Source organism: Leiobunum rupestre, chromosome 3 (genome assembly GCF_980474605.1).
Source record: "Leiobunum rupestre chromosome 3, qqLeiRupe1.1.hap1, whole genome shotgun sequence".
NCBI lineage: Eukaryota > Metazoa > Arthropoda > Arachnida > Opiliones > Sclerosomatidae > Leiobunum > Leiobunum rupestre.
Genome location: NC_143386.1, coordinates 10,691,487 through 10,707,598, shown reverse-complemented (window position 1 = coordinate 10,707,598; position 16,112 = coordinate 10,691,487). Strand labels below are relative to the sequence as shown.

The following is a 16,112-nucleotide window of genomic DNA, read 5'->3' as shown; positions in this document are numbered from 1 at the left end:
TAATTTCCCCAAATTTGTTTATAAGAATGAATTTTAATTATGGTTTTAGAATATATTAGATATATTTCAAATATGAGTAAGTATGTAAAAGTACAACTTTCCTTAAAAGATCTCATAGTAAAAATAGATAATTGACTTATTTACAGTTTAAAACTAATGAAAATGAGTGAAATCAGTGCAAATGTATTTTTGCCTCTTAAGAAATTTAATTTAAAACCTATTAAACACAATGTATTTTGATCTGGTTTACATTCTAATGAAAAAATTAAAATTAAAATTTACATTAGGTTGTCATGTTTTTAAATTACATCCAATTCTCTTCATCGCCATCTTCGCTAATTGCCAATAACTTGTTAAATTCATCCAAGTCAATTAACGAGTCAGTAGCTTCGTCTTCTTCGCACTTCAATATCGGATTTTGGAAATTGGTTAAAAGTACTACCACAGTCCAAATTTGATTGATCATAGGAGCTAATGTTATAGGAATTGGCCTGTCAAAAATATGAAATCGCTTAATTTTATTTATACGACGTTCCACATGAATCCTAACTTTTGCAATATTTTGACATTCAATTATTTCTTCTTTTGAAAATTGACTTTTCTCCTTTAAAAAGGCGGGTATGTTTAAAAAAACCTTCACAGGTAGTTCTTTTAGCAAATCCTCGATGAGAAACCCTTTATCTGCCATAATTGAATCATTTTCGTTAAATTCTAATCCTAAAAAACCACTTTTCCTAGTCAGTTCTTTGTCAGAAATGTTACCAGTGTGTAGCGCAGACACAAAAGTGACGTAGCCATTTGGATTTATTCCAATTAAACCTTTGTACGTGTTCGTCGATTTATAGTTGGAATAAGTAGCCGTTTGCAAAACCATAGATTTTGAAACTTCGCATTTTATTTCCGTTGCGTCAATTACGCACCGTGTAGAAGGGTATTTAACTTTAAACACTTCCGGCATGTGTTTATCAATGTCTTTTCGATCTGACCAAATATTCATTTGGCCCAGTTGTAAATACATGAAGTTAATCCACGATATGCACGTAGAACTTATCACACTTTCGGAAACACCAAACCGATGTGCCAAATCTTTAACCATAAGACCCAATCTTAACCTCATCATAACTATCAAAAATTGGTCCATAACTGATAATTTCCTAGGGCGTCCAGCTGGAGAGGTGCCATCTTCTTTGGTATTCCTGCCCCTCCATATAATCACATTTTCTCCGTTTGGGCCTGGGTTTAAATAGTCAAATAAATCCATGAGTTTCTTGTACGATGGTAACCCTGTATAGAAACTTATATTGTCGTCGTTGTCTTTAATTGATTCGATGCTAAAAGCCATTTTGTTCAATTTATCTCCTAGAAATAAATTCTTTTCTTTTTCTTCTTTAAGTTCTTTTTGGGTCTTCTCTAAATTGTGCTTAAAATGATTGTTCTTAACTACTAAATCATCTACTTGCTTCTTTAGGACTTCTACTTGCTTTTGAAGATCAATTTTTTCAGCTTGAAGGGTTTCTATCGTGGGTTTCAAGGATTCTTCGACGTTGTTTATTTCTTCGTTCTCCATTTGACCTTCTTCCACTACCATTGCTGTAGCTTCTGTGTCCTCAATTGCAGGTGCTTGTTCTTCAAAAGCTTTCCAAGGAAATAAAGATGGTAAAGCTCCATCCATTAGTATCCCTTTTTTATTGGCTACATTTTTTACAAAATCATCATCTTTGAAATGTAACGAGCAAACGTGAATGCCTGCTACAGAATTGTACAGATAGTCTCTTCTCCGAATAAGTTGCAACCATTTTTTCCTTTGAGTCTGAGTTGATGGTACTTTATGATAAGACACCTAAAGCAAATATCCATTTTTAGGAGACATATCATATATTTTAATCCAAAGTTACTTACATTTTTTCCAACTTTATCTATGTTTCCTTTTTGTTTACACATAAAAACACTACAGTATCTCATGACTAAGGCTTAAGAGAAAAAAATGATTCTTGTTTTGTCTATTTTAACAGTACAGAGAAGTTCAATTTAAGTATAACTGAAGATTAAAATAAATAAATACATGAATATATTTAGTGGTATTTACGTAGAAACATCACTAAATAGACAATTAAACGTTTGTACAATTAAAAACATGAAAAAGGTTGGGGAAGATATTTTTTTACATCGAGACGTAAGTTACGCATTTTTAACCAATCACCACAGACCACGATGTGAACGCCATCTTTCGACAAATATAAAAATTAAAATTTATAGTTGATGGCGTGCGCCCCTTCGGTTCATCTATTCTGTATGGTATATGAGGATAGGTGTATTTGAACACAAAAGTAGGCTATAGCTCGTGTTGCCTACCCCTAACGCCGCTCCTGACTACCTACACCGGGATTTTATTCACAGTGAACGACGACAGAGTTCGTTTACGGTAAATCGCGAAGAGCAAACATTTCAAAAATTAAACTTCACATTTGACGGTATGAACAAGTTAATAATAAGATTATTTTTAATGTATATGTAAAATATAATACAATATCTTTGCATATAACCATCTTCGATTTTGTCCATTGTTTATGACATCGACAAAAATAACCATATCATCAAATGATCAAGCTAATTGCGAAGATTCACGGTTTTTAAATAATAATTTTTTTCAGAAAAAAAGGGAGGGGTTGGAATTAATATAATGGCCAGCCTGTGCCAATATTAAAACTGTTTTAGTTCCAAATTGAGGTAACTCGATTTACGCGAATTTTCTTTTTTGCCGTTTTTCAAACTTCCTTTACACTAAAAATATAAATATTACAAATAGCGGCCAATGTATAGTTACAAAGTTATCGATTATTTTCCATTTTTAAAAAGCATTACGTTATAATTTTTTTTCCAATTTAAATAATATTTTTTAGATACCTGGTTTTGAAACTAATAGCGTTCTTTTCGTTTTTATTTCACACCGAATTTTAGAAATAATAAAAATGTTTGAATAATTCTAATGTCTAGTTTGTGCGGGTAACAAAAATCAACTGTGAAGAAGCTGTCAACGATCACCGTCAAGCTCAGCATGTGGGGAGTGGGGACCCGCTGGCTGCCGGGGAGTATGAACAAGGAGGAAGGGGGGTGGCATTACCAAGGTAACCTATTTAAAGTTACTATAGACAGTAGGCTATAATCACTATGCTGTAAACATCTGTGTCGCGCGAAAGCGATCCAAATGTAACGACTGACGATTACGATAAAAATTACATCATTCTTCCGAACTTCAAAAGGGCGTTATTTTATTTCTGGGGGGGGGGGGGATTTCTATTTGAACTTGTAATAACTTACACACAAATATTTTCTTTACATTTTTCTGTTTTTATTGCTTACGATGTTACACTTTATATACAATATTGGAAGTATTTCAATATTTATTTAAATCTTCGCTCTTGCTTGATACCTACAAAGATTCTCAAAAAAAATTGTGTGGATCGTGTCATTTTCGCCTAATTTGGTTTGCACATGTTTCTTAACAATGAAACGAAACCAAAATTAGTTACAGACATACGCCAAACGAGGAGGCAATGAACACCGCTAATGCCCCACAATGGAACATTTTGAAAAAAAAAGAATCCACCGTGGAACTTCGTATGTCATTAGAAAGTGTTCATCTTGTAAAATACGGAAGCGAACTTAAAGCCTGAAACTGAATAAAAAAACTCAAGCCACAGTCGAAGTACTATAACTCCAAAACTATGGACTCGAAAAAATTAAACTTCGAAGGCGAGAAAAATTATGAACAGCTAAAGCAAAAAACACGAAAAAATTAAACTAAGGAAGGACCGAAATAAGAATCGAAAGACGCAGACTTGAGAAAAGTCGACAAGAAACTGTAACGAAATGAGAAAGGAACCTACTATTTATACTATTATTGTAGAAAGGATTACGAAGCGAGGTATAAGTATAGGAAACTTCGAAATTGCCCTAGCATTGGCTAAGACCCAAGGGAGGGGCGACTCATTGGCGTCAGTTCGGAATTCTGGCGTTGACCCCCCGTCATATGACGTTAAGAAGTACACGCTATTGTTGAAATTGAAAACTGCGAGAATGAAGAAAATGGGTTCGATGCTAAATAGAAAAAACCCTCCATCGACTGTCCCCCTATTTTAATATTTTTGTCAGGTGCAGTAACGAGTAAGTGGCGCCCTTGCTGTCTGGAATGGGCAGTGTTGGAAAAAAAAAGCCCAAAGTGGGAAAAAAGGTTTGCAGAGCCAAATAGGATTTTATGAATCGGGCCAAGCCGCCAATTCAATGCTTTTGAATTAACTAATATTATTCTAATGTCTGAATATGTCGGCTATAGATTCCAAGGTTCAATAATATCTAATCGGCCCGATTAGTCGCAACTTAGTAAATAGTAACACAGAATAAATAAATATTGTAAATAAATGTAGTAAAAATAGCTAATAATACCATTAGTTAATAATATTGTTACATAAGTATGACACGTCTTATTCTTTATATGCAAAACGTTTACTGATAACTAGCCACAAGAGACACTCTATATAGAGGGCTTCTCGTGTATGACGTGCCCTTTATCAGCATCTCGCTAGGGGCGATTTTTTACCGTGATGACGTCACTCTGTAAATAGCTTTTAGTGAATTATTTCCATTAAATTATGGATTTATGATATTACGTAGTATTTTTATTTTTATTGATTAACGTTTTCATGTTAGTCTATCCGTAGTCCAGAAAAATATACTTTGGAGCTAACGTTCCGTAGACGCGGCCCGAATATACATGGTTTTCTCCGTTTTCCTATATACTTATTTCGGTTTCAGAAGGGCTAGTTTTGATCTAGTCTATCTATGAAGCTATACGACTCATTTTTAGGGGGAGTTCAGTTTAGCGAAAAGTATATTTATATATGTATATTATAAATTATAAGTCAAGCCTAAATTAGCGAGTGAATGCCTATTTCGGGGAAATATTTGGTTAGTCATGTCCCGCTGCGACTAAGAGACGTTTCCTATGAGTGGTCAACCTTTGTCTTTTCGTTAAGATGCCGAAAGAGACGCCTTTGTGTCTGGACTCCACCTGCGGGTCCCAAAATTGAAACGATTGGGATAGTTTGGAAAGGGGTTGAGGTTCCACCCCCCCCCCCTCTTTTCAAGCTTCAAGTTGAAAGCCGATCGCTAAAACGTAAATACAGCAACTTAGTTTTACATATAGTTATTATTATTGTTACTAATTATTGATAATTTTTGTTTTTTTATTTCTTAGGACGATTTACAGAAAAATATTTTGATATTTTCTGTAACGAACAAGAACTCGCCCAAAGGCCAGACGAGCTGATGAATGCCAAGTTAAAGAACGGGGCAATGGAATTTGAACTCCAGTTGTATAAGGAGCAGTTGGACAATGCCAACAAAGCCCCCTAAGTGGCTGTAGCTGGTTGTTCTTGCGTAAAGGTCTCAAAAATTCAAAAACCAGAAGAAGCCAAATAATTGGCTAAAACCAAAACGGTCCTTTTCAGGACCACCTTCGTTTGGTCTAAAGACCATTAGACTGTGTGATTCTAAAATGCTGAACTATTGAAACTAAAATATATTCGCTGTTTTAATTGTTCCGTATTTTACAAGATGAACACTTTCTAATGACATACGAAGTTCCACGGTGGATCCTTTTTTTTTTCAAAATGTTCCATTGTGGGGCATTAGCGGTGTTCATTGCCTCCTCGTTTGGCGTATGTCTGTAACTAATTTTGGTTTCGTTTCATTGTTAAGAAACATGTGCAAACCAAATTAGGCGAAAATGACACGATCCACACAATTTTTTTTGAGAATCTTTGTAGGTATCAAGCAAGAGCGAAGATTTAAATAAATATTGAAATACTTCCAATATTGTATATAAAGTGTAACATCGTAAGCAATAAAAACAGAAAAATGTAAAGAAAATATTTGTGTGTAAGTTATTACAAGTTCAAATAGAAATCCCCCCCCCCAGAAATAAAATAACGCCCTTTTGAAGTTCGGAAGAATGATGTAATTTTTATCGTGATCGTCAGTCGTTACATTTGGATCGCTTTCGCGCGACACAGATGTTTACAGCATAGTGATTATAGCCTACTGTCTATAGTAACTTTAAATAGGTTACCTTGGTAATGCCACCCCCCTTCCTCCTTGTTCATACTCCCCGGCAGCCAGCGGGTCCCCACTCCCCACATGCTGAGCTTGACGGTGATCGTTGACAGCTTCTTCACAGTTGATTTTTGTTACCCGCACAAACTAGACATTAGAATTATTCAAACATTTTTATTATTTCTAAAATTCGGTGTGAAATAAAAACGAAAAGAACGCTATTAGTTTCAAAACCAGGTATCTAAAAAATATTATTTAAATTGGAAAAAAAATTATAACGTAATGCTTTTTAAAAATGGAAAATAATCGATAACTTTGTAACTATACATTGGCCGCTATTTGTAATATTTATATTTTTAGTGTAAAGGAAGTTTGAAAAACGGCAAAAAAGAAAATTCGCGTAAATCGAGTTACCTCAATTTGGAACTAAAACAGTTTTAATATTGGCACAGGCTGGCCATTATATTAATTCCAACCCCTCCCTTTTTTTCTGAAAAAAATTATTATTTAAAAACCGTGAATCTTCGCAATTAGCTTGATCATTTGATGATATGGTTATTTTTGTCGATGTCATAAACAATGGACAAAATCGAAGATGGTTATATGCAAAGATATTGTATTATATTTTACATATACATTAAAAATAATCTTATTATTAACTTGTTCATACCGTCAAATGTGAAGTTTAATTTTTGAAATGTTTGCTCTTCGCGATTTACCGTAAACGAACTCTGTCGTCGTTCACTGTGAATAAAATCCCGGTGTAGGTAGTCAGGAGCGGCGTTAGGGGTAGGCAACACGAGCTATAGCCTACTTTTGTGTTCAAATAGGGGCCCACAAATCGATCTGACGGGGCCACATCAAGTCGATTTTTAAATTCAAATAAAATATGTGATGATAGTTAATACTGTAAAATTTTAAAAACCGCACTAATATCAAATAATAAATAAATTACCTGAATTTGCAAAATTGAATTATAAGTCCAATATTGAGGAACAGGGGGCCCACAAATGATAAACATTATTAGCCTACACCTAAGAATCTTCTGGCACCGCCCCTGTAGGTAGTTGCTAAAACTGTCTATTAAATTCTGGAGATTTACAAATGAGTTGGATTAGGGGTTAGTAAATGTCCACTTGTTTTTATGGTACCGATCATTAATTTAAGTTGAGAGCGCGCTAATATTTTCCTTTAAAGTAGCGCGAGCCACAATCCCCTAAAAATGAAGAAACGCGTACCGCGTAGCCCATTTCACCTGCCAAGTTTGTCAAGACCAAAAGAATGTATACCAGCGCCTATTGTTATAATTTGTGGCTTTTAATATTTAATAAAGCTCTTTTAACACTAAACGGAATATTTGCAGTCTAGTTTATCGTTGGATAAATTCGGAAGAACCTTTGAATTTTATTCAATCGGAGATATCATTAACTCCCGACGTTTAGAGTACCCTTCATTTTATTAATAAAAAAAGTAAATAATAAACCCATAGCCGAGTAATAGTTTAATGTTTGATTTTTGAAATTTTTGCTCGCCGCGCTGTGAGCGATTTGCGTAAACGAACTTTACCGTCGCTCACCGTGATCAAAATCCGCTCGTAGCTAGCGCTCAAATCTGAGCGAACTATTCCTTCTCTCGGTAATTTTCCCTCAACGCTGCGTCAGCGCTTTCTACTGAGGGTACTAACGCGTCGCTTAAAAGTGAGGGGGCTATTCCGACGATCGGGAGATCTCGCTCAGCGCGCGGTGAGCGCTTAAAAGTGAGGGAACTAACCCGTCGAGGGGGGAATCTCCATCAGCGCGCCGTCAGCCATCAACGCCGGAGCGAACTATTCGGCGCTCGCCCAGAGGCTGCTCAATTAGAGATAGAGAAAATAAACTCGTTTGCCTTGAGTACTCGCTCACTTGAGCAAGCCGTGTTTAAAACTCTATATGCTCATTTTTCCGAACGCTCGCAACTTTTTGCCCACCTCTGTAACTAACTGGGGTCTACTTAATAGGTGGTTTTTTTTTCGCCTGTCCCAGGACAAAAAGTGTAAACTTTTTACATTAAAATGTTTTATTCGCCTGTTCTCGGGGTAAGATTTACCCTGTTCCGAATTTTGTTCGCTTGTTCCAGAGCTCAAACGTTACACTTTTTACTCCTCCTCGAAAGGAGGTGTAGAGGGAGTAATCTAGCTTATATATAAAATTCATCTGCTTAAATTTCATTTCACGAAAACATAACGGGTTTTGAAGCTTTTAATAACGAATATCCAATTGTTAAATGCTATTTAATGACTATAAAAGTTGCTTGATGACCACTAAGGTGGTGTCTTGGGTATTAGCCTAGCTGATTATTATTATTATTATTATTATTAAATAAATAAGCCCGGACAGACCCACAGACATACAGACAGACCCACAGACAGACACGGTGATTGTAATACCCCTCCAGGGTACAAAGTTCCCTCGGAGAGGTAAAAACCATTTAATACGTTTTTGCTTAATTAATTAATAGACCTTCATTAAAAAAAATGCTATTGCAAATTTGTTACTATCTAGTTTATACCAATTAATGTGTTATTGCACAGTAGTTTTAAAATATCATGACTGATGACGCGTCTATATCTAAAAAATATTCAAGCTAGAAAGGTTTGTTGATTTAATAATAATAATATTTCGCAAAATAAAACTCTGCGGGCAACCACAGAGGCCTATACGTGGGGGTTAGATTCCATTAAAAATTAGATTAAAGATTTGAAAGCTCTACAAAAAAGGTTTAAATAGATAAAACCAAATTAAAAAAAAATTAAATTTAACATAAGAAATTAAGAATTTTGCGGAAGCCAAATGCCAAAAAAGAATTCCGATACTCAAGAACGAAATAGCGGAATTTAATTCTGAGTGACATTCTCCCGGATTCCAGCCCAGCACCGTAACCAGGATTTGATTTCGGAGGGAGCACACAATGGGAATCAAAAAAAGCCATACGTTTCGGGGGAGGTGGACTTGCCCCTTGGCCCACCCATCTGGCTATACCACTGCATGCTCCTCTCTATTTGAACTTTGTTTGAACCCAAAAACGAACCTTTTTCTATTTGACTTGGCAAAAACCTAACTTTTCACCCTACCCCTCTAAGACCGAGGGGTAAGACAGTCTCATATAATCGGTACACCGAGTTCGTGCATTTAGCACTGTTAAAGGTACATATTTTCAAGAGTTCGCGAGTTCCATTTAGCACTGTCAAAGGTACGGCAGTGTACACCGAGTTCGCAGAGTGTCTTACCCCTCGTCTAAGACGAAGCACTTAATTACATACGTTCCTGATTTCCATACGTGACAAGTCACAACGTAACTAAAACCAAAAAAAGAAATGCCATAGCACCCACTTAAAGGAAGAAACAACTGGACCATAATTATCCAAATTATAGTTCGACTATTCAAATTTGTTTAATGCTGGGAAAAGGGTGGGGCTACTACCACTCTGCTGAGCGCCTGACACGTAGTTACAGAGTGGATAAGAGATTGGTTATGTAAGGTTACAAGGTAGTCGTTTTGGTACGGTTTTACCTCAATAGATCACCGTAAAACGAAATAGAGGCTACGCGGTACCGTATTTCGACTTACTCGAATTCGTTCTTTAGTGTTTGTCGAAAGAGTATTTCATATTTCGTTTATACTATAAATATGAAAAATAGAATCAATATAGTTTCAAAATTATTGGTTGTTTTCATTTTGAAAAAGCATGGGGTAAAACTGTTATTCAATTTAAATAAGCTTAATGTTTTTTCGAACTAGCGTATTGACGTGGGATCTTTCGGGGCCCCCTGATCCAGGAACTCTAAGTCCGCCCCTTTGCGTAATACAGCAAACCGGAAGCTGGCAAACATGCATTGAAACCGGGTAAATCGATATTGTTTCCACATATTACAATTAAAGATTTTGTAAAATTGCGATGTTTAAATCGGGCGTCGAATTCGTGAGGTTACCGGCGAGCCGCGATCGGTGGAATTTCTCACGCAAAGAATTGCTATTGCGGTTCAAAGAGGGAACGCAGCATCAGTTCTTAACTCGTTCCCCCCTGGTGCTTCGCTCGCCGATTATCTGGCAACCTTGTGCTAATTTCTTTTATTTTATTTTGGTTCACCATAAACATTCTATGCAACTTTGTTTAAGTGCTTAAAGTGAATAAATCTATTACTAATAGTACGAAGCGCTCTTCTATCACACGTTTAAAGAAGAGTAAAAAATTCGCCATTTTGGAAAATGACGACCAAAGTTATAAACAAGGAAACAAAAATATATTTTTGTAATATGAATCGTGTACCCGTGTGTTTTCTCAGATTGTTTATTGTTAGTAGTTATTTTAGTTTAAAGAGTGTAATTTAATATTTTTAAAATTTTTGGAAATACTACTGAAATTAAATACTATTATAAATAATTATAATTGAAAAATACAGCAAATTCCAAAATTCTTGGTTATTTTTTTTGTAACGAGATGGCGTTGAGAGCCCAAAATGAATTAAAATGACAAGATAATTAATTCGAGGAATTTCAGTAATATAAATTATTTGATATAAAAAGCAGATAAAATGTTCAAACTGAAAATAAAATTAACAGAAAAAAATTTATCTAAAATATATGCGGAAGCGAGATTTGTATAGGGCTCTTGATGATCTACACAACGCAAACTAAGAGGAATTTCCCCCGCTTGGCTACGTTTTTTCGCGTTCCCAATCATACCCGATCACACACACACACATGGACGACACCAGCCTATAATGACTCGTTTACTATAAATAGTACACGATTCATAAAAAGCTACATATTCACATACTGCGTAATACCATAAGTAACATAATACACTTCCTATTCTCCTAATGATAAATTACTTAATGATAGTCTGTCTCGGCAATGACCATATAAATCATTAATAATAATAATAATAATAATAATAATATTTATTTCGCAACACAAAGTTTGCAGGCAACCACAGAGGCAAAGCCTATACAGGGTGGTTACCAAAACAGTACAAACAATTAAAATAAATAATTTAAAAACAAATACACAATATAAATTATACCAGATATTAATTAAATTATAAATAAATAAATTAAGAATTTTGAATAAGCCAATCCGAAAAGAAGACCGAAAATGTTGAATTGAAAGAGAAGTGTCATTCACCCGGATGTCAGCTGGTAAAAGATTCCAAGTCCGTGCACTTCTGAAGAAGAATGAATTTTCTAAAGCCAAGCATCTAGCAAACTTTAGATTATACGTAGGGTAGGTCTTCCGGGTGCATAATGTCATTTTGTCATCTGTATTAAAGGTCGGTGACTTGACAATTTTCAAGAGTGTGACCATATCCGAAACACTTCTACGAACGGAGAGTGGCCAAAGGTGAAGATTTCGTAAGCGTTGGCTATAAGGAATATGACCAGGCAAATACGACCGAGGCTACTTAAGGTAGTAACTCGGGAAATTACGCTGTACGCGTTCCAGTGCTGCAATATCCTTATTGAGATAAGGATTCCAAACTGGAGACGCATAGTCCAGCACTGGCAAGCACATCGAACGAAATAATGTGGTAGATGCAGGCGTAAAACCAGTGGTTCTACGAATAAGACCACAAAAGCGGCGAGCTCGATTGCTAGCGTAATTAATGTGGGAGGTCCACTTTAGATCTCTTGAAACGACGACACCGAGAATCTTCATAGAGTACACACGGTTAAGTGGAACGCCATTAATATTATAGGTGACATCATCATGGGACTTCCTCCTTGTAATTACCATGACGTTGCATTTTTTAATATTGAGGGAAATGTTGTTGGCCACACCCCAATTGGAAATACTAGTGATGTTATCTTGCAAGTTCAAAAGATCCGTGGAAGATCTAATTGCGAGAGATATATAGCTGTCATCCGCATACTGATATAGATAACATTTTGAAGTCAACACAGATGGCAGATCAGACACAAAGACGTTGAAAAGTAATGGTCCCAAAATCGAGCCTTGAGGTACTCCAGAACGCACTGGAAGGTACGTGCTGAATTCACCACGATAGGTCACTCGTTGAAAGCGATTGGATAAAAAATCCCGAAGCCAAAGCAATACCTCACCAGTGATCCCGATTCTTTGAAGTTTAAAAATAAGCCGCTTGTGGCAAACGGAGCCAACGCTTTTGACCAGTCAAAGGCCACCACGTGAATGTCAGTTGGGTTACGCTCATCGAAAAAGGAAGACCACTCGTGGAAAGACTTCAGAAGCTGGTGCGTGCAAGAGCGACCCTTCGAAATCCATACTGCGAGGTAGGTATTAAGGAACTGTCTTTCAAGAACTTATTCAGCTTCTCGTAATCAATCGATTCCAATAATTTTCCAACGACAGACGTGAGTGATATAGGTTGATAATTTGAAAGATCGTTGCGCTTGCCCGACCCTTTGAAGACCGGCACAACATTAGCAAGCTTCCAACCAGAAGGCAGAGAAGACATCGATAGTGATAACTTAAACATTTTCACCATCGGGTCAATTATGGCAGGAGACATCAATTTAAGAAGCCTAGGATGTAATACCATCCGGCCCACAGGCCGATCCATTCTTCAAACGTTTCAAGGCGTTTTTTCGAAACGGATGGTAGAGTTAAGGTAGTGTCTGACATGCTAAAGCTTCGGTAGAAGAATTCACCAAAGGCCTTAGCTATGGCCAAAGGACATGATATTTGCCCATTCTTTACTTTAAACGAAGACGGTGGAGGGAGTTGGGACTTTGAGCGGACGAAACTCCAAAACCGCGTAGGATAAGTAGCAATGGTATCATGCAAATTTGACACAAATATATCATATGCACCTCTAGTCTTAGTTCTCAAAGTGTTGTTAAAATCCCGATACTTCTTCCAATCAAAATCTCTTCCCAACCATTTGGCCTTCCTAAAAAGAGAATTCACGTGGCTCGCGTGAACAAGACCAGCCGTAATCCAGGGCGGACGCTTCTTTCCATGAATGGTTATACTCGGAACATTGTCCCTAACTCATGCCCAAAAGAGATCAAGCCAAAGTTCCCAAGTCACATCAATATCACTTGAAGAAAAAACAATGTCCCAAGGAGCGTAGTACAAAGTGCCTGCAAGATCATTTTTAGACCGATCTTTGTAATTGAGAATAGTTCGATGAATTCTCTGAACAAAATACCGAGGTAAGTTCAGGCTTCCAGCAACCGCAAAGTGATCACAACCTGGTAGGCTGTCTCTAGTGTGAATCTCAGTGAGGAAACGTTCGTCATTTATGAAAACCAAGTCAAGGAAGTTATTTCCGCGTGTGGGATTTGTTATACCGTCTGTTGAAGTCCAAGGCCAAACACAGTATCGCAAAAAATTGGCTCCTGGGCTGTACAAAGGGACGGATTCGACCAGTCAACATGTAGGTTAAAATCTCCCATTAAGAAGAAAACATCGTGCGGTGGAAGAGTCTCGTGTAAGAAACCGAGAAGGTCACTTACATCCTAAGGACTGACAACTCTCCGCGAGTTAAATCGGAACATATTTTAAACTTTATTTTTGTTTCTGAAGGTAGTTTTGTTCGAATTTGAGACCCAAACCTTGCCCAAACGTGCTTTGGCTCGTATATACAGCCGTAAAAATAATCTTTAGACGAATTTATGGTTAGGAATCCTCCCACGACAGACCATCATTAATATCATTAACCGACGTCTTTCAGTTTCATAATAATGGTTATTATGTTGGTTATGATATTATATATTAAATGGTATATTTTATTTTTAATAATAAAATTATTTTAGTACGCCCTTAAAGCAAAGAGTGTTTATGTAGTATCAGGGGATTTTAGCGTATTTTACAATTGTTCTCTTTCTGTAAAATGAATAGCATCGCTCTTCGATTAGGAAAGCCCCAAAATTTGTCATAATTTAGAAAAAAGGCTCCGTTGAAAATTCGTAGTTTTTAGGTTTGGCCCGAGGGGCAGTTCACTCCCATGATTAAATCTGCACTCTTGGTTGATTAAATCTGATTAAATTTGATGTCTGTAGCTTTGGCTGTATTGAATTTAATCCGATTAAATTTAATATCTGTAGCTTTGGCTGTATTAAATTTAATCCAATTAAATTTTTAACCTTGATTACTTCTGCACTCTAAGAAGGAGTGAACTGCCCTTCGGTTTGGCCTCGGGTTTGGCCCCGTTGGGCGCATTTCATTTCGCCGTCTAGCTTACCTGCAAAAAGTTCCGATTCCTCGTCTGCTTTTATTTTTTGTTGACGTGCTTCGGTAAAGCTAAATTGTATCCAAAAAATTCCAACTTCGATTTCAAAGAACAAAATGAGCAGAAATGTTTAAAAAAATTAAGACTCGATGCAATGAAGTGAATAAACGACCACAGGCCAGCTCTTATTTTCAAGGAGTCGGATTCTACCTAACCTAACGTACATAATCTCAGAATGTTATAGAATTTTAGGAACGTGTGAAAAGTATGGGAGACGTCACACTGATACTACTCTATTTCCCATTTTCTGTATTTCTGCTTGAAATACTTTAACCCAGTAATAATAATCTAAACTACTAACGCCCCCTTTCAAGTGAAAAGGGACTGCAATTTCTTGAAAACAATATAATAACTTACGAAAGTTAGTTCCGCCATTTAGATCCCCAGATTTAATTTTCATAAACCATGGTACGGATACTAACAAGGAGAGTGTTTTTTCTGATTTTGTTCAAAGTCGGGCTTAATGTAGACCAATATGAAATTGAAATTTCCCAAAATGAAACGGTGCACTATCCATTGGTTTTGCCATGGCAACCGAAAATGTTTTTGACCACTTAAAACAGAAATGAGATTTTTTCCTTATTTTACCCAAAAATATTTACAACTTTAACCCAAAAATGTTAAAATTTACCCAAAAATGTTCCAATTTACCTAAACGTGGTCGAAATTACCTATTTCGTGATTTTAATTTTTTTTCTTAGGTAAAACCGAAAACATTCCATGCTTTTTAAAATGGAGATTTTTTGTTTAAAGTGGTCAAAACATTTTCAGCTTCCATGGCAAATCGAAAGGGAAGTGCAACGTCTCCTTTTGGGAAATTTCATATCTCAGATAGGTCTACATTATATCAAAGATAATTTAAACTCGTTGTTAAGAAACTGTTAAAACTATGTGGAATGTTAAAATTAAGAATTAAAAGTTTCAAAACTAAATGTCAAAAAGATAAAAATTAACGGTTTTCTTAAAAAGTATTTTGTATTTTTAAACTTGTTTTTTTGTCGTTAATGATGTATTCGTACACGTTTTCGAGTTCGACAAGCCCTTGTAATGGCTGCCAGATGAGACCCGGGACCCCCGCATTGTTCGCGGATGCTCCTTTTCTAGAAGGCCCAAGACACGTGTGAAGTGTCATCTCTTGGGGGGAGCGGAAAGCGAACGAGCGGGGTTTAAACGGTATCTTTGGCTTTTCGGACGTCAAAGCGTTCACCTTTTAAAAAATAAAAGTCCTCAAAAATAAAGCTATTTTTCTCGGTTTTAAATATACTTTGTTTCACTAGTTATTTCACCAATTCGATCAAACGATAGTTTAGTGGATTGTTTCAGTCCGATTGCTAAAATCAAACGCTCTCCTAAAATTAAAATTGTTACGAGAAGAAATAAACCGAAATTCTTCACTCGTACCCTAGATTCGAATACTGAGAGCTTTCCCATTGACGGTTTTGTTACCAAGCGTTTACCCTTTTCTGGCACGTGACCTCAGAAAAATCGGGCTCCATCGGTTGCGGTAAGGCGCAAACCAGGGAGCGAATTTTTTCTGAGTTCCAGCGGGAAGTGGGTAAACGCTATCGTACACGCGCGAGAGAGTGATTTCGAATCTAGGGTACGAGTTTAAATTATCTTTGATTATATACGCCCGACTTTGAACAAAATCGGCAATTAACACATCGGGGACTCTCCTTGTAAGTGCCCAGTTTGTACCCTTATTAGAGACTCTTATATTGGGATAATTACTTAGGTGGGGAATGAACTA

At 36.5% G+C, this 16,112-nt stretch overlaps 2 protein-coding genes across 3 annotated transcripts in view; one reads left to right on the top strand and one right to left on the bottom strand.

The window, feature by feature from the left end:
* The window catches only part of LOC149949462 (lysosomal acid glucosylceramidase-like), a 39,534-nt gene that overhangs the window by 14,018 nt on the left and 9,404 nt on the right, over positions 1-16,112 (top strand). The window lies entirely within an intron of this gene.
* On the bottom strand, positions 200-2,018 carry LOC149949463 (uncharacterized). Of its 2 annotated transcripts, XM_090167803.1 has the most exons (3): positions 1,900-2,017; positions 763-1,840; positions 200-681 (listed from the first exon to the last, which is right to left on the bottom strand). In XM_090167803.1, the coding sequence occupies exons 1-3, from the start codon at positions 1,960-1,962 to the stop codon at positions 305-307; spliced, it is 1,518 nt and encodes a 505-aa protein (XP_090023929.1). In that variant the 5' UTR covers positions 1,963-2,017; the 3' UTR covers positions 200-304. The 2 variants fall into 2 exon arrangements, with proteins under 2 accessions (XP_090023929.1, XP_090023928.1); XM_090167802.1 differs by having other exon boundaries at positions 200-1,840; positions 1,900-2,018.

Excerpts from the sequence above, each read along its gene's own strand:
- LOC149949463 (XM_090167802.1), bottom strand. The coding sequence starts at position 1,962 with ATGAGATACTGTAGTGTTTTTATGTGTAAACAAAAAGGAAACATAGAT. Across the intron at positions 1,841-1,899 it reads TAGATAAAGTTGGAAAAAAT|GTGTCTTATCATAAAGTACC; the intron begins GTAAGTAACTTT and ends TATTTGCTTTAG.